This window comes from Hippoglossus stenolepis, chromosome 6 (assembly GCF_022539355.2).
Source record: "Hippoglossus stenolepis isolate QCI-W04-F060 chromosome 6, HSTE1.2, whole genome shotgun sequence".
In the NCBI taxonomy this organism is placed as follows: Eukaryota; Metazoa; Chordata; class Actinopteri; order Pleuronectiformes; family Pleuronectidae; genus Hippoglossus; species Hippoglossus stenolepis.
The window spans coordinates 13,972,656-13,990,729 of NC_061488.1; the positions used below are offsets into that span (position 1 = coordinate 13,972,656).

General features: G+C 39.1%; 2 protein-coding genes and 1 non-coding gene across 3 annotated transcripts; 2 read left to right on the forward strand and 1 right to left on the reverse strand.

Annotated features, from left to right (window-relative positions):
* The first annotated feature begins 586 nt into the window (after positions 1-586).
* Positions 587-984, forward strand: LOC118111723. The gene has a single exon (XR_004697140.1). It is a non-coding gene; the product is annotated as a small Cajal body-specific RNA 2 (non-coding RNA).
* Positions 985-2,678: 1,694 nt separating this feature from the next.
* Positions 2,679-15,419, forward strand: smc5 (structural maintenance of chromosomes 5). Its single transcript, XM_035159495.2, has 24 exons — positions 2,679-2,934; positions 3,862-4,003; positions 4,276-4,328; positions 4,638-4,800; positions 4,978-5,112; positions 5,440-5,580; positions 5,671-5,832; positions 6,237-6,308; positions 6,659-6,914; positions 7,045-7,199; positions 7,548-7,661; positions 7,774-7,868; positions 8,014-8,146; positions 8,346-8,519; positions 8,665-8,834; positions 9,865-9,988; positions 10,328-10,450; positions 11,362-11,487; positions 11,646-11,741; positions 12,108-12,212; positions 12,359-12,478; positions 13,170-13,349; positions 13,860-13,955; positions 15,026-15,419. The coding sequence occupies exons 1-24, from the start codon at positions 2,804-2,806 to the stop codon at positions 15,158-15,160; spliced, it is 3,201 nt and encodes a 1,066-aa protein (XP_035015386.2). The 5' UTR covers positions 2,679-2,803; the 3' UTR covers positions 15,161-15,419.
* A 211-nt stretch (positions 15,420-15,630) lies between these two features.
* cfap276 (cilia and flagella associated protein 276) lies at positions 15,631-17,360 on the reverse strand. The gene is made up of 4 exons (XM_035159497.2): positions 17,240-17,360; positions 16,374-16,490; positions 16,173-16,288; positions 15,631-16,075 (listed from the first exon to the last, which is right to left on the reverse strand). Exons 1-4 carry the CDS (start codon positions 17,312-17,314, stop codon positions 15,982-15,984), a joined length of 402 nt encoding a protein of 133 aa, XP_035015388.1. The 5' UTR covers positions 17,315-17,360; the 3' UTR covers positions 15,631-15,981.
* Positions 17,361-18,074: the final 714 nt, after the last annotated feature.

An 18,074-nucleotide genomic window follows, 5' to 3' on the forward strand; every position in this document is an offset into this window, starting at 1 on the left:
TTAATCTTGTTAATCCTGTTTCGACTTTCAATCCAGGTTCCGTTTTTTTTCTTCTTCCCAGGCTGTGTATGAGCTGTGTCCAGAAAATACTTGGACTGACAGAGAGTTGTTGATAGATAGCGACAGATAGATATGTATAGTTTTAATTTTCTATTTATTCACTAATCGTACTTTACAGAGAAATAAAAAAATTACAGGTGAGAAAAGAGTAAAAACAAGATCAAATAAAAGAATATAACATGATTAAAAGGTAACATAAAGCACTCTTCTTAAAATACACTTACAGACATACAGCTGCAACTTGCTGTTTACTTATCTTTTTATTTACTGTGCCTATAACATTGTGTTTTATCCTGTTTTGGTCTTGTTTTGTTGTTTTTCTATATTTAAACCCAACATTTGTGCTGGGAAGTTAATTTTGTTATTAAAATATTGAACTTTGTGTGTGTGTTTCTTAGGCTGTAAAACTGTAATTTCTACATTTAATAGTAAGTAATATCGAATAAAAGGAGAAAGAGGAGAAGATCGTTTCCGTTAATGGCCACACGAGGTCACTATACTTCCTGTTTTAGTTTCTCCCATGAGTCTTTGCGGCCATGTGATATAAAATGCGCCCCGGAAGTTCCGGGTCCTCCATAGTATGAATGGCGTGTGTGAAAGAGAGAGAGCGCGTGTGTTGACTGCTTGTGTGAGTGAGTTTGTCGTATGCGTGTGTGTGAGAGTGTGTTTTTGTTCTAAAAATCTACACAGTGATCTTATTTGATCCGGTCGGTGCTCGGCTCGGCTCTGATCGGAAATGATAGGAAAAACGCTCGCGAGCCTCCGAGGCGATGAGCAGCGGCATCACGAAAAGCTTAGAGCCTTCCACTGCTTCTTGTTGTGGTTCGAGGTGATGAGTTGATCAGATATACTAGTTCACTGCGTTGTTGAGTTCATCTCAAACCTCCGCTTTGGACAATGAGTAAAGAGGCGATTCTGATCAAACCACAACAGCAGCAGCAGTGCGGAGGAAGGGGGGAGGGGGGGCCCTGGACTGTGTTTGAAACTTCTCTCGTTCCAAGATGCCGCCATGATGTGAGAAGCGTCGAGGGGTTTACCTGGTTTTTACCTGAGACGGACAGAAACTCGTGTTTAGCCTCACAAAGAAATGCAAGATATAAATGAATATAAATGATTTTACCTATAACTTGGCAAAAAACTCCTAAGATATAATGTTCTTATCAGTCAATATCAACCAAGATTAAATGATGTAAATCAATTTGTATTTGTTTAGCCCATTTTCACAGTTTGCCTCGTGACCTGATCAAAACAAACCTCTTAATATCTCGTGTGTATATATATTACACAAAGCACTTCACAAATAAAAACAAGTAAAATAACATCGAATGAGCCATTTAAAAAAGATAAACTAACGTGACAAATTATGTATTACCATCCATTACAATAATACAAACTAGAAATGGGTAAAATCAGGGAATGTAGTTTGATAAAAGTACGTTTAAGGTTTGATTCAAAGGAAGAAAGCTATACTGACTCAGTCTGCTGTTTTTACATGGACTTGGTGTTATTGTGCCTCTGTGCTCTTATTTTAGAAGCTCTTCCCCCCTTAGTCCTCAGTGGAGAATAAATCAAACTTTATTTGTAGTAGTATACTTCTGGTGACGCAACTTGTTTCGCTGCCCCCAAGTGGCCTAATGATCTTATCAGAAAAAGGTGATTGCAGGTTTTACTACTGAGTGTACACACAATCCATCATATCAGGCCCGGTCACAGGTATGTAACCAAGAAGTATTAGTAAATAAGTTTAAATCAAAAGCTTTGTTTGATTTTACGATATTACATTTTGTTGCTTTTTATTTATTACTTTTTATTTGTGTGTAATTTCTCCATTTCAAATAAAATCTTTGTCTTCATCCAAAATAGCAGCAAAAAGTAATTTATTTTTATTGCATATAACTCACAAGTATAATCAATAACGCATTGTCTACACTTTTTATTCTATTACTTGTACAATATTTATGGACTGGTAACCAACTACATTTGAACTGTGAAGTTTAGAATTTAAATATGGATTTGTTTTGATTTTGTTTGTGATCAAACCAGAGTAATTTTGTACATGGGTTTACATTATTTGGAATTGTTTTTACAGACGTCCATATCAAACTCATATCACCAGTGGTAGATTGAAGGATAGTTCAGGATAAGTGATTGGAAAATGTTTCATGAAACACTAACTTAAGTTAATATTACTTATACATTACATTATTTTATACGAGATTTCTTTGCTTTTGTCATCTTTACAGATACAAAAATGCATAAAATCTGAGGGTGCAACACACTTTTTTTTACTTAACTGCTTTTACATTGTCAGAAGAGGAAAAACCTATATAAACAGTTTATTTTACTTGGCCTATATGAATATGGAAATAAGCGAAACAAATAATGAATTAACAACAAAGAACACGTTTTCAAAATACGAAATAAACTAAATATGAGGTTTAAGAGAAGCAGAAAAACCATAGCCGACGCACAAAATGTGCACTGAGCATCTTTAGCACATTTAAATCACGTTAAACATCCAATAAAGTTGTACAATGTGAGTCGAGAGGTTGATGATCAGCAGGAAATTTCTGAGATCTCGCGATAATGAACGTGAGTTTTTACGACGACGTCGACCTAAACACACATGACCCACATTGTCCAACCAGCTGTCAACAACAACGGGGCAAAGCGCGGGAGGGAGACAATCACATGTAGCGCTACAAACAGGAAGCTGGTGTTTTTCTTTTAACTTCTTTTAACCATGGCGGCGTCCGTCAAACGGCCGCGGTCCTCATACAGCTCAGAGACCAGCGGCATGTTCACGGACAGGCTCGAGGGGGAGGATCGCTTCGTTGAAGGATCCATTCTTCGCATCACCATGAAAAACTTCCTGTAAGTTACCTCCCCTCAACGGTCAGTCAACAACTAGGACCGGTGCTAGCTGCGCTGCTAAGCTAACATGTCTGCCTGTGACATCCGGGTGATCTGGCCTCTGTGTGAGCAGGACACAGTCGTGCACTTACAGAGCTAAAGCAGAAGACTGTTAGTGAAGATGGACGATGTGTCTGCTCCTCAAAGTGAAGCCAAAGAAACGACCCCCGGTAGCCGGCTGCCCTAAAGCCCATAAACCCCGCCTCCTCCATGTGAGTGGATGGGGCATGGACCAAACAAAAAAAATGAAAATACACGTAAAATAAAACGATCTCAAAGTTGATCTCAGTCACGTTAAGTAATTTAAGTTCAAGTGATCATTTCCCCCATAGACTGTAGATGTGTCTCAATTCAAGGGCTGCATCCTTGGGAGGCTGCATACGAAAAGCCATTGCGTGGCACTTTAAAATGCGGCCGATGAATGTGTCCTTACATCCCTGAGAAACAAACCTCCCGGCCCAACCTATCATTGCACTTTTGTGACAAGCCGTTTTTCAAAGAGGTAACGGTGCGGGCAAGTGAGGAGACGTCCAGTGCCTGAGTATCACGTTGCAGGGTCTTGAAAATCTTTGGATAATAATTGGTGCGTCGCTTCTTCACAGACAGACACCCAGCGGATGCAGATAATCAAATATTAAGCATTAAGTATCAAATCAAGGAGATTTGCAGCATTTCCCTGAGTAGATTGTTTAGCAGAGGCACATCACGTCTTATGATCAGTTTAGTCTGTAGATCAAGCCCTGAACTTATGCTACATGAAATGGAACTGCTCTCATTGATTTATTTATATTGTCAGTAGAGGGGCTCTTTATTTCAGAAAAAGGTCTCCCATGTCTGTTGTAAAACACTGCAGGAAAACCTTTTAATATCTGTTTTGAACTTTTACAGAACCTATGACCTCTCTGTGGTGCATCCTGGACCTAATCTGAACATGATTGTTGGAGCTAATGGAACTGGCAAGTCCAGCATTGTTTGTGCCATCTGTCTGGGCCTGGCAGGCAAGACCGCTATCCTGGGCAGAGGCGACAAGGTAAACAGCAGAGCAACACTGTAGTTACATTTTATCAGGCCTTGGTTTCTTCAATTGCGTCATACAAGGCTGACATGTAGGTTTTCATCTGAGAGGAACAGCACAACTGTTCTTTTTTTAATACACTGTTATTTGAATGTCATTCATCGTCCTCTTGCACAGCAAGAATCACCCAGTCTAATTTTTATAAACTTATATTAGCCGACAAATACTTTTGATAATTATGATGCCTGTTAAAAAGATTTGTCTCTTTCTTTGTTGGTTTTTTGTAGGTTGGGCTTTATGTCAAACGTGGCTGCACTAAGGGATTTATTGAGATTGAACTGTGAGTTATGTAAAATCAATTGCACACACACACACACACACACACACACACACACTGTTGTTACTAGGAAAAGTAAGCTTTTAGATATAGTCAATGGAATCCATTTGTGTTGCGTTTGTTCTGATGGTTCTGAGGAACCAGTTTAGAAAGCATGTCGATATTAACTTTGTGATGTAATTTAGCAAAAAAAAAACATGTTACATCAGCCATGTCATGATCTAATGAATAATATTTGAATAACATTCTGTCCATTTTTACCAGTGCTATGTTTACCTGATTGTTGGAGCACACTCCTTGTTGTTATTGAAGGTACAAAGTTGGTGGTAACGTGGTGATCCACAGAGAGATCCACGTGGAGAACAATCAGTCTCAGTGGATGTTGAATGGAAGACCCAGTAACCAGAAAACTGTGGAAGAGGAGGTTAAAGCTCTGCACATCCAAGTTAGCAACCTCTGCCAGTTTCTGCCTCAGGTATGACGTTATGCTTAATTAATCCTGTTATGTGGCAAGACAGTTGAACAGCACAGAATTATGTGTGCTGTAATTTCTTACGTCGAAGAAGTTAAAAGCTCATGTTTTTCTTAAAAGCCACATCCGATAACTTTTTACTCACCATTTTCCATTGATGTGGCTGGTTTGTCCTTATAGGAAAAGGTGGGAGAGTTTGCCAAAATGTCCAAAATTGAGTTGCTAGAAGCAACTGAGAAGTCAGTGGGACCACCAGAGATGTACGAGTACCACTGTAAGCTCAAAAACTTTCGCAACAAGGAACGAGAACTGGAGGTAAACCAAGAGCTTTATTTAAGGGGAATTGCTTTGGATACAATTTTTCTTTTGTTGAAAACTCAGTACTATTTCAAGAGCTACAAAAATACAAGAACAATTGTGTTTATTTATATATATAAATACATAAAGGTGTATGTGTAAACATTAAACATAGTTGTAATTTCTTTGGCTTCTGTACTGTAGTCACAAAACAAAATCACAGTTCTACATCATCGATTCTTTAAAAAAAATATTGTATCTGTCTTAAAAAATAAATATAAAGACCATTTTGCTTCTGGCACCTACAGGTATATCAGTGTCGGCTGTGGTTTGTTTCCCTTTTAGAACTCTGTGAAAGACAAGGTCAGCTTCATGGAGAAGGCCAAGCAGAGGCACGAGAGGGACAAACTCGATGTGAACCGTTACTACGAAAAGAAGAGACATCTTGACGTGATCCTGCTGCTTCAGAAGAAGAAACCGTGGGTGGTGAGTGGTTGAAACAAAAACACGAGAAAGGGAGACAACTGAACATTGTACGCAGTCGGACTACACTGAATTCCTTCCCTCTGGCTTTAGGAGTATGAGGCCACCCGTAAGGAGCTGGAAGATGCAAAGAGGGAGCGAGATGAGGCTAAAAGGCAGCTCTCTGCCCTGAAGCAGGCCCAGACACCCATGCTGAGGAAGATCCAGCAGATTGACGACAAACTGAAGCCCACCGATGCACAAATAAAGGCTAAGGTAAAAAGGCAAATATTGATAGACTCCGAGTGATGTATCACAGTCAGGTCTTAAAGAAGAAATGTGGGAAGTTATGTTTTCTGCAGAGCTGTAGAATACACTTGAATTAAACTTGTCTACTTCTTTAGATGTAGTTTTATAATCAATGTACTAGACATTAACATTCAATGAAGAGTTATTGTCTCATGCTGGTACCCATGACTATAGACTGAGTATATTTCTTAAATGTAAAATAATTATGTGTAAATCAGGAATAAATAAAATGACTTATAACATTTTTGGTTTAATATTGTTATTAGAAATCAAAGGCCTGGGTTGTCAGTATGTTTCTCTACAGTGAAATGAACACTGAAATGTATTATTTGTGATGTCATGACAGTTAACATGAGCTTAACATTTTTCAGACTGCCGCCATCAAAGAAGCATCAAACAGGTGCAAACAGAAACAAGATCAGTTGGATGGAAAAGAAAAAGAGGTAAGACTTCATCTTTGTGACTGAACAAAACATTGAAAGTCAAATTTGAATCAGTTTTTTAACCGTGTGAAGAACACAAACATGTCATCATATACTAAACATACTTCCATCTCAGATTCAGCAGCCAAGAATGCTCACGTAAACATTTGTTTATGTAATCAAGCAAATTAACAGCAAATATTAGTTTTTTGAGGAGGTTTCAAATTATTTCAGTTAATTTGAAAATAGTATGCTATGTTAGTACAGTATAGTCCCACCTAATATCTTTTAAGTTGTCCATATCGGAGTACAAAGTAGCCTTGATCTGCAGCTGTATGTTTTTCATAATGAATAACAACTCTCCTTTGCAGATCGACGATACTAAACAAATACTGAATCTCAAGCAAAAGGAGGCGGAAGACCAACAGAAGCGACTCAGCAACACCAGACGTACGATCGATGACTTGAAGACAGAGCTCGCCAAAGTCGGCGATCATCCAGATGTGACGCCTCAGATCAATGCCATCAATGTCGAGCTGAGAAGCATCCAGGAGGAGAGAGCCAAGATTGAAGGAGAGAAGGCCGACCTTCGAAGGGAGAGGGACAACGTCTTTGCTGAGTCCAAGAGTGAGTGTTGTCCACAGTGTCCTCTGGACCACATTACAATGCTGCTTACTCAGGGACTTGAGCTCTGCCTTTGTCTGTAACACACAGAGTTGGTTTCATGTAGATTATGTTTATTCATTTTCATTGCCAGTGTTGGAGAGGAAGCTCAATGACATGACCAACATGATGAACGCCAAAGAGGAAAAGCTGCGAGGACGCCACAGGGACACACATTCTGCTCTTCAGTGGCTCAGGCAGAACAGAAATATGTTTACTGGGAATGTTTATGAGCCCATGATGCTGATGGTGAGTATCAGTGAACCATGTGGGGAACAATTCACATAAACCGCCATGTTTAGTATTGTTTCAGAACATTTAATAAATGGATAATAACACACTATAATATAGTTGTAAGCAGATTTCTATTTTTCAAATACTGTACATACAAAATGCACACAAGATAAAGATAAGTGAGTTCAGTTCAGTTGGGTTCAGAGGTAAAATCTGAGGTAAATGGGAATAATAATGTTAACAAGTAAGGACACTTTCCCTTAAGAAACTGAAACCTGGTTGGTTTACTGATCAGTATTGTGATGATATTTTTAAAAAAAATCAGTTATGGAGCCGTGTATTAATTCTTTCATTATTTGTCAGATCAATGTCAAAGATCCTTGTTTCGCCAAGTATGTGGAAACTCACATCCCGTTCCGCGACCTGCGGTCGTTTGTCTTCCAGAGGAGAGACGACATGGAGACGTTCATGACTGAGGTCAGCGCTATACAGAGCGCAAATTCTATTTAACCTTAACGTCCGACGATCCCAACTTAGTGTTCGGAGTTGTACCCTCCCAAATCCAAAACTGTACACTCTTTACCCTCAGGTCCGTGACAAATTGAACTTGAAGGTGAATTCCATTTCTGCCCCGGATAAATCTTGTTCTAACGAGCAGCCATCCCTACGTATTGAATCTCTGAGGTGAGAGAAAAATAATTAGTGTAATGAGGAATAAAATCAACATGAACTGTATACATTTGTGTAGGTCTCTTTATTTGTATGATTTTATCTCTGTTTTAGACCATTAAGTTTCGTACAAATTAAAAAAATATGTACATATTCGCAGGCGTTTCGGGTTCTACTCCTACCTGCGTGAGATGTTCGATGCTCCTGATGAGGTGATGAGTTTCCTTTGTCACCAGTACAAAGTGCATGATGTCCCAGTTGGCAATGATCAAACCAAAGCATTGATCAAAACGGTACGTCTGTCTTTCCACATAATAGTCTTCAGAACAGAACAACAGAGAAATTATGATGTTAGAAACAGGATGTACTGGATGTCGGTGATGTCTGTAAAAATGCACCACCCATAAAATTGAATTGGTCTGTCTGGTTTAATTTTCAAGTTGGGTGAGCGCTAGTATCTGCCAAACTTTCTGTGCATTTTCTCTCTCAAAGGTGATTGAGGAGCCCTACCTCAAGGTGTTATACACGACAGAGGAGAGGTACACGGTGAAGAGGTCTCAGTACTCTAAAAAGATGATCACCAGCAACTCTGCAGTGAACCCTTCTCAGTTCCTCAATATCACTGTGGATGCTGAGGGGAAACAGGAGCTGGAGCAGCAGATGAAGGTGAGCTGCTGCAGCAAATATCTTAGCACAACCCAAACACTTTTCTTTAATGATTTGTTAGTAGGAAATCTGGCATTTCTCGATCTGTACTGTGCCTTAAGAAATGTCTGTCAAGAGCTTCATTGTTAACACCCACTGTGACCAGGCCTGTGAACTGAAGTTACGAGACATTGAAGAACGGATCAAGGCCCTGCAGAAGGAAGTCACCGTCCTGGATCGTCGAGACAATGAGTTGTTGGCCGAGAAAAAGCATCTCTCTGAAGTCAAGGGCAAAAAGAGACAACTGGAGCAGAAAATCAGTACCAAACAAGACAGGTATGTCTGTGGTGTAACATGAACAGTAATGTCTTGTGTTTACATAACTTAAGTTTTTGGTGATCTCTTTAAAGACGTGTTAAGGCTGATTTACACTTCACCATTGTGAACATTTATACTTGGTGTATAAAAACACTAAGGCCCTGTTCCGACCTGGTATTACACATCGGTCCTCAGAGATCCAATCACAAAACAGCATCAAGTTTGTCTGTTCACAGCTTCACTGACAATGTGTCCTGAATGTGTCCTGCTTTGACGACTTATGATCAGATGTTACTTTCACTTTCCTGCTCTATATGCAAATACTCACGACTGTCATTTTTGTTTACGAAGACCAAGTTATGTTGTTTTTACCCAGTTTGAAGTTACAGATGTGACTGATGACAAAGCAGCGTCAGGAGGGACTGATAAAACCAATGAGCCGCAGATCTATCTTACCCATTTGGGGGGAAAAAAATTGTGTTGGGCGCTGAGAATTGTAAAGATCTGTTAGGTTAATTGCGAAACTGTAGCGGGTCAGAGGGCATCAGTTGAATAGGTGGTTCTTCATATGAGGCCCAGGACACGCAGCTAAAAGAATGAGGCCACATGCATCCTAGACCCCCTCCGGTTGTGCTCTGAGTGATCGGATCTCAGGACACATTGAGGACGGATTTTGATGTGTTCAGACCTGAACATAGTGCTGACCACTTGTGATCAGATCACTTAGGACGGATTGGAACACCAGGTCTGAACAGGGTCTTATTGGCATCGGGGTTACTTTGTCATTGTGTGTGTATTTCAAACAATGGCGAGTGAAAATGAGTGGACCAAAAAATGTGGAACACCAGTTACCTTTATAATGCAAGGCAGAAAAGAGAGATATCAGAGGAGATGATGTGTAAGGTCAATGAACTTATTTCAGAATAAAAGGGTGTTTTTTTGTGCTTGTTTGGCCAGTGAGAGACATTGTAGCAGTTGCAGTCGGTGTCGATTTTATGCACAAGAATAAACCAGCCTTTATATGTTGTCTCCCTCCTCGTGTGTTTAGTCTCCGGCATATGGAGCACAATGTCATTAACCTGAATCAGATTGAGGAGGGGATTAAAGAGAAAATTGCAGCTGTCAATTCACAGAAGGTTTCCATCGTGGCAGAGTTCATGGCCCAAATGAAGGTATGGCTACATTAGGTTGTTACACAATAATAGCTGTGGCAAGATGACGTTTCTGACATTTTCTGTCTGTGCCCTCCTCCCTTCTTTTTTTTATGTGATATCTGTCTTTATTACACTGTAGCATTTAGCTAGATCTACAATAACTTTCTAGCAGATATTAGGTCTTGCATTATTAACCAAATGCAGAGAAAGACGGTTTATAATTGGATTAGATTATGATTGGATTTTTAAGAATATTGCTTTTTCATGTCATTTTTCTAAGAATGCACACCTATCCTCATGATTTCTCTTGCCTTTGTCTGTCTTCATGTCTTTGACTGTCATCGTGATCTTTTGTAGCTGAGAGCCAAGCTCACTATAGAGAAGGTGTACCTGGCTCTGGACACAGTGGGGCTGACGGAAGAGAAGGCCAAGCTGGAGAATGACTGTAGAGAAGGTGCCTCGGAACTTAAGTCCACGGATGTAAGTGTTTCACATATAAGTTGGAGGCAGGGTGGATTGATAAACATTGCTCACCGAAAGGAACAGGAGTCATGTCAGCATTTGTCCTGCGGGGCTCTCCACGATATTCCCTCATTTATTTCACTGGCTTATATCAATCTATTAAGACCTAAGGCACTGAACAAATCACACTCTAAAGCCTGAGCATTGTTTGAAAACAACCACCTAAACCTGAGGGTTTTCTGACGAACCGAATTGCCAACATTCAAAAATACTTTTATTTTTCAGCCTTTGAAGCAGATAGAGGCATGAAATTAAAAAAACATTTGATAGCTTCAATATTTGGCTTTGATTGTAAAACATTGCCTCTTTCCCAAATGTCATAAACATAAAAAAAATATGTTTTGTCATTTTTATGTCAATTAAACACTGCTGTAATCTGCTTCAACACTCCACTTGCTTAGATCGTCAGCCATTGTCTGAAGAAAATTTTAAATGGGAGACCTATTATGCTCGTTTTTGGGGTTCATAATTTGAATTAGGGGCACTAGTTGAATAGGTTTACAGGCTCCAAAGTTCAGAAAACGCTTTAGTTTTTTTTATTGTATTCACTGCTGCAGCAGCAGGAGAATCTCGCAGCCAGATTCAGCTTCTGACCCCCAGCTTTAAAGCCCAGTGTGCTGTGATTGGCCAGCTGGTGTTGAGTTCAGGTACGTCAGGACGAAAGGAAGCTGTGAACAGATGACGCTGCAATTAAACACAACACTGACGATTATTTTAAATTATACAGGTATGATTCATCCTCTCGGCCCAGCTTAGTGACTCGCGTTGTGATGTAGACGTAGGGAGGAGCATGCAAACATCTCACCTGGTTTTAAAGGTATATTCACGCATCCGTTCTAAATAGATTAAATGTCCTTGTGTTCTTGCAGCAAAAGTGCCAGCGTCTGGAGCAGAGGAAGGTTCAGCTGACAGAACAATGCAAAGGCCTGTTGAAGAGAGGGAAGTCGATCTGTAGGCTGCAGCCTAATGAGTCCTTACCTGAAGACCTGTGTAACGTAAGGGCTGAACAGTCTAATCACTGCATTCCCTTCTATGCTTCTAGACGATTAGCCTGTAATGCAGAATAATCACAACTGTGAACAACTTTTCATCATAAAAAATATGATTAAAAATGCTTTATAAAATGTTAATGGTTCATGTTATGTTAATGCAGGCATTCACTAAGCTGCCAGACACACTGGACGAGATCGATGCCATGCTGAATGAGGAGCACTCCAGAGCCGAGGGCTTCACTGGCCTCAGTGAAAGTGTAAGAATCAGGAGCGCTCAATGTTTTACAAACTCAATTATGTTCATTCTCAGAAGGCAGTTAGAAGTCTTTCTTAGCCTGGAAATCATGGAAGAAATACAGATCATTTTCTTTCACGATTGGCAGTATCTTCCAAATTGAAGTATTTGTAAAGTCATGAGATAAATCGTTGCACCAATAGTTAGGAAAAATGTTCATAAATGATTTAAATGCTTGTGTAATGATTTGGACCCATTAAACTGCTATATAAGAAATCTCTACAGAAAAGTGTGATCAGAACAAATGAGGAGTTTTATGCCCAGCTAATTATTTGTTGTGTTTTCCAGAGTGTTAATGTTTGTCCTGTTAATTCTTTCTGCTGTGAAGGTTGTTGACGAGTACAACAAAAGAGAGCAGGAGATCAAAAACCTGGAGAAAGAGCTGCAAGATAAGAGCAAAGCTCTAGACACCTACCGACAGAGCATAGCTGAGGTCTGCAACTTTCTATTATTATTATTTATTTTGTATTATTTTTATACAGTTCTTTTTCAAATAATGGTTCAGTCTGTTCTTCCTAATATGACAGAAATGCCACCTTGTGTATAAATGTATGTATAGAGACGTTGTTTGTGTCACAGGCGAAGGAATGTTGGCTGAACCCTCTGAAGCAGCTTGTTGAACAGATAAACATCAAGTTCAGCGACTTCTTCCGCTCCATGCAGTGTGCAGGTGAGGTCGATCTGCACACGGAGAATGAGGTAAATACAGACACACTCTTGATTAAAGGATTTTTTTTTTTTGATAAATTGGGCACAAATGTATTTAAAAATTTTATATATGGCCTTTTTAAAAACCTTAATGTCTGAGTCGCACAGGGTGCATGTGCAGCGAATGATGGTTCCGGCTAGAGTGCTAGCTTGAGTGCTTTTACTTTGAAACCGGTACAGGACATAATGTGACATATTCCACTGACATTGAAACTGTGGTGAAAGATCCTTTTCACTGTCTATTTTGCTGTAAAGTGCGTGCGTTACATGGAAACAATAGGCAACTGAATCAGTGTGGTTGCTTTCTGACACACGCGTGCCACTTACGATGTGGACTGGGCATAAAATGTAACCCTTGATTTCCACCATTCCACCACGTCTGTGTCCCACGTTTCAGTAATAAGCAAAATGTGAACATTCATGCATGTCAAATTAAAAATTTTGAATGTTTTGTTTTATACACATTTCTCTTATACTCAGCACAGCATATGTGCTACAACTGAAACATCAGCCAGTTCAAACTGTGCTTTGTTGTACAACTAACCTCTGAATAGTGGATCCCACACTAATTCTTGCAAGAGGACTGAAGAAAAATAAAAGGGAAGAATAGGAGCATTCATAGAAGGCGTCTGGAATAATGTTATTATATCAACACAGTGACAAAGCTGTTTGTCCACTGCAGGAGGAGTACGACAAATATGGGATCCGTATTCGGGTTAAGTTTCACAGCAGCAGTCAGCTTCACGAGCTGACGGCCCACCATCAGAGCGGAGGAGAGCGGAGCGTCACCACTATGCTCTACCTCATGGCCCTGCAGGAGCTCAACCTCTGCCCCTTCAGAGTGGTGGATGAGATCAACCAGGTAGCTAACACACACACAAACACAATCACACCAAAGACTAAGAAGTTTGTTAGTAAATAATTATATAAATATAATCCAAGTGTGTATATAGAACAAACTCTGACCTCAGAGTGCCTACAAAATACTTGGTGTTTGAAATATGAAAACAGAAAAGTTCAAAGAAGTGGAAGAAAGATGATAAACCCTGACCGCAGTGGGGAAAAAGGATTTTGCTTTGATTTGACATGAACGATTTCTGATTAGCAAAGCGTCAATCTTGTCATTTTTCTCTGTGTCTCCAAAATGAACAATGATGCAGACTGATTTGAAAGGATCAAAAGTTCATACACACTTCCTGTATTCAATAATTTCATAACAAATTTGTAATTGTACATATTGATTGATTCTTTTGTCACCCTTTTTACGCTCCTTGATTTTTAGAGTCAAGAGTTTTTGAGTATCTCAAAAATGTGAATCCAGCGTCACTGCTCACTTGTTTGCTCACAGAGTCTGTTTCTCTTCTGTGTGTAGGGGATGGATCCTGTAAATGAGAGGAGAGTCTTTGACATTGTCGTCCGAACAGCCTGCAAAGAGACCACGTCCCAGTACTTTTTCATAACACCCAAAGTGAGTGTTGTTACCTTCTAATGAGTCAAGAGTCTGAACTCATTGCGTGTCTGTACATCTGTATATTCGGAATGTCCCGACACCATTTCCCCTTCCTGATACTGATTACAATGCTTGGATTTTAAGTATTCCAGATACCGAGTACAGATCTGCATTTAACAAAACAACATATTTTAACAGCCGTATGCTACTAACCCTGTATTGAAGTGATTATTGCTATCGTTGTTGTTTGGCCTGGCTCAGGTTAAACCCTGTGAAAAACCAATACATATAGAGAATAAATATCATAGAACATCTTTTATTATCTAGTTCGACATTTATAACCGAAAACCTGCATTTTCAACAACAGAATGCTTGTTCCAGAGTTTTCTGGTTGTAAGACTTGCATATGGTACACATCGCCATTTTACATGAGGGACTTTCCAGGGTGAAATATTTCCAAATTGCTGACATTTTAGCTAGCTCATGCTAACACGCCACTACCAGACATGTCTTTGCTGCTCTAAAAGCTGTACTCTCCAGTGGCAGTGCAATGCAGCTGCTCTTTTGGAGCGGCAAAGAAGAAGTGATTTATGGGAAAAGAAAATTGCTCTTTTATTATATTATTTAGTGAAACTAATATACTTTAAAGAGAAAGATTCACATCCCCGTCGATGCCCGACCTGGGATTTTGAGCATTACCAGAGGCCTTTCTGAAGCTGGTATCGGAATATCTCCACTGAATTTGTTATTAAAAGATGTTGCTCATAGTGACAGACCCAAACCAGAAACAACAACAGTGTTAGCAACTAGTTGGTGAACATAGTGGAGAATTAAGCTGCTAAAGAGACAGAATTTAGAGTAAATATTGCCAGACACATGGTTCTAAATGAAATGTTCAACTTGCTTCATATCTGGATGGATGTGTAAGCCGGCAACTGATGTGTCCTGCTGCAGTTAATGACCAAAAAGTCAGTTAATGCCGTTTGTAAATGTTCTGTTGTAAGCTGTCTACCTGCTGTATTATGTTTATGCACACGAATCTGTGCTCTTCTTTTTCCTGAACTTCTTCTCCCGCTGTGCGTCTCCAGCTGCTGCAGAATCTCCAGTACGCCGAGGAGATGACCATCCTGTTTGTCCATAACGGCCCCTACATGCTTCCTCCCAACCAGTGGGACGAGAAGGCCTTCATCAGACGGGCGTTGCACAGAACAGCCCGGACATGAATCCATCCAAAATGTACAATGAACAAATGTACAATTGAGCATTTGAAAGACGAGGTTATAGATTTATACTGAGGTAATTTTTCATATTAAATGTGACTGATATTTAGAAAACTGGTTTACTGAGAGAAAAATAATCCTTGAGTGGATTTGTTGCAGCGTTTGCACATTTGTTAGTCCATCCAGCAAAATGTTAATATGTGCAACAGTTCCTTGCATATTTATATATTTGAATAAAATGTTCTGCTGTTTCTATTTAAAATTGGTATATTTATTTTTCATTTTATATCTGACTTGAAAACCTCATTCAGTCTGCATTGCAGCATCAAGTAGGTAACTATTTAACTGAAAAATAGGATTTGCATGAAAATACATTCCTGCTATTTTAACTAACCATTTGTGTCTCTTTGTTTATGACATATCTTTCAATCGGCACAGAAGTGAAGACAAAATTTAAATATCTTAGTCATGAATTGGAAGAGTGAGATAAATGTTTATTTTTATTCGAAAAGATGTTCAGTGTTTATCAAGATATTTGTGGTTCAAGGGTTTTATCAGATCAAATCACCATCAGTCACCTTTCAGTGTTCAGCGTGTGTCTTTTAGAAAAGCAAGTGATTCAAAAACGCTTTTAGATAAGTACCCAAAGCTTCATGTAGAAAAGAAGCCGCCCATGTTCACCCTCAGGTATTTAAGAAACACTTTCCTCCAGACTCATCGATCTGAATCAGAAGCATTGCTCAATATTAGTTTCTGAACAAAGGCGTTATCTGCGGTGGTGATAAATGTTGGGAATTTTATTTTCACTGAACTTCCTCCATGTGTCACTTGATGCTGTGAATTGAGCGCCTCTGTGGGTCGACCCACACGATGATGTCTCTCTCTTCTGTTTTCTGCAGATTTTCGTTTTCATGTTTCCTGTAAAGTATGATAAAAAAATTATTAACACAGTTTAAGAGAATCCAGAAAAGCCAGAGTGAAGCCAATGAGCCGGTCCACCACCACAAACACCCACCTGTGGTCCTCGGACACGCTCTCCTTCTGATATAAAGTCTGGTTCTTTTTATAGAAGAGGTCCTTGTTGTGATCATAGACTGAGTTTAGATGGAAGTCGAGGCTGTCGTTCGGAGCCTGAGGTAAAGAAGACGAGTGGTGCATTTAATAATATAGTTTTGGCTGTATAAGAGAAGGTGAACCCACCCTGGCTGGAGCTCACCTGGAGCTCATCGGACATAACACTGCGTCTGGTGCTGGACAAAGTTGCTCTATCATAGAGGCGACTCCACGGTTCCTCAGTCTGGGAGAGGTGTGTTGGTTTCTTGCATGTTTGTCTCTTCACAGGAGGAGGGCAGGAGAAATGAATTCAAGTTTACAAAACAAATTGATGTAAGTTAAACTAAATTGGCATCGCATGATGGGTCACTCATTGCTGAGGGTCATTTTAATCTGTATTGGACTAATACATTTCAGAGGATCAAACATTGGATATGCTTTATAATCCTGCAAATGTAGTAGAACACTTGAAGCAAGAGCAATGGTGTAGCCATTAGACTACAACACTCTGGACACCAACAGCATCATTAACTTCAGATTAACATCAATAAACACAAGTGAGTTATCAGTAGGTAAACTACAAACACATTAAGAAACAGAATCGAGTTATTATCAGTAGCTAATCTACATTCACATCGGATAAACATTAATAAACAAGTGAGGTTTCAGCAGCTAAACTACATTAATATCAAATTAACAATGCACATTAGTGAGTTATCAGTAGCTAATCTACATTCACATCAGATAAACATTAATAAACAAGTGAGTTATTATCATTAGGTAAACAAACATCAGGTAAACATATAAAGATTTATTAACAATATATGGCACACCCTTAGGGAATTTAGTATAACAATGTATATTTATAATATGAAGCACGAATATATTGAATACATTTTTTCAATATATGGAATGAAAGTTTGAATATAATAAATAAAGTTTGAATATATGGAATGAAGTTTTAAATATATGTGGAATGAAAGTTTAAATATATGGAATGAAAGTTTAAATATAGATAAATAAACTCACCAGCTGCGGTCTGAAGCCGCTGAGGCTGAACTCGTTTTCTAACTTTGGAGAGGAGAAAGGATCCCTGCTCGACATCTTAAATAACAACACGAACCGAAACACCACCTGGTTTCTAAGCAACCTACACTTTCCGGTTGACCCTTTCAAAATAAACCTTTGTTTAGGAACTTTTCCTCCCTGCAGTCTTATTGTCTTTAACAAAAGTGTGTGTTTTCAATGCACTTTAATATTTTATTTCATTCCTTAACATAATTTATAATTTCTTAGATTAGTGACAGATTTACTTTTCAATTGTTTCACACCGAAAAACATTCTTAGGGTCTGACTATGTCCAGAAACGTCCTCATGAGACTGGGGGCTTTGCCGATTAAACTGCCCAACACCTCTGATCATCCAACTGAGTATAAATTACACTTATACATGTATGCATCAGTAATAATTATCATATAATCTAATATATTTGAAGATGTAATAAAACACAATTAAAATACTGTAAAATGACACGTAGGCCTATGAAATGATCCTAATGAATACTTTTAATTTTGAGGATTCAAGTACATTTTGCAAGACATCACTTTTGTAGTTTTAATTGTGTATTTTTCACAGTGGGATGTATTTATCTTTTCTTACTTTCCCACCATTGCTTTAGAAATTATTGTCCCACTTATAACTGCTATGTAAATGGAGAAATGTATACTTACTGTTTATAACCTTTTGGTTATTACTGATTAGCTTGCAGCTCCAAATAAGTCTGGAGTCTTTTCAGGAGATGATGGCAAACAGTTCCCGGAGCCAATCAGCTTCCAGTTGACGTGTTACACCCGCCTCCTGCAGC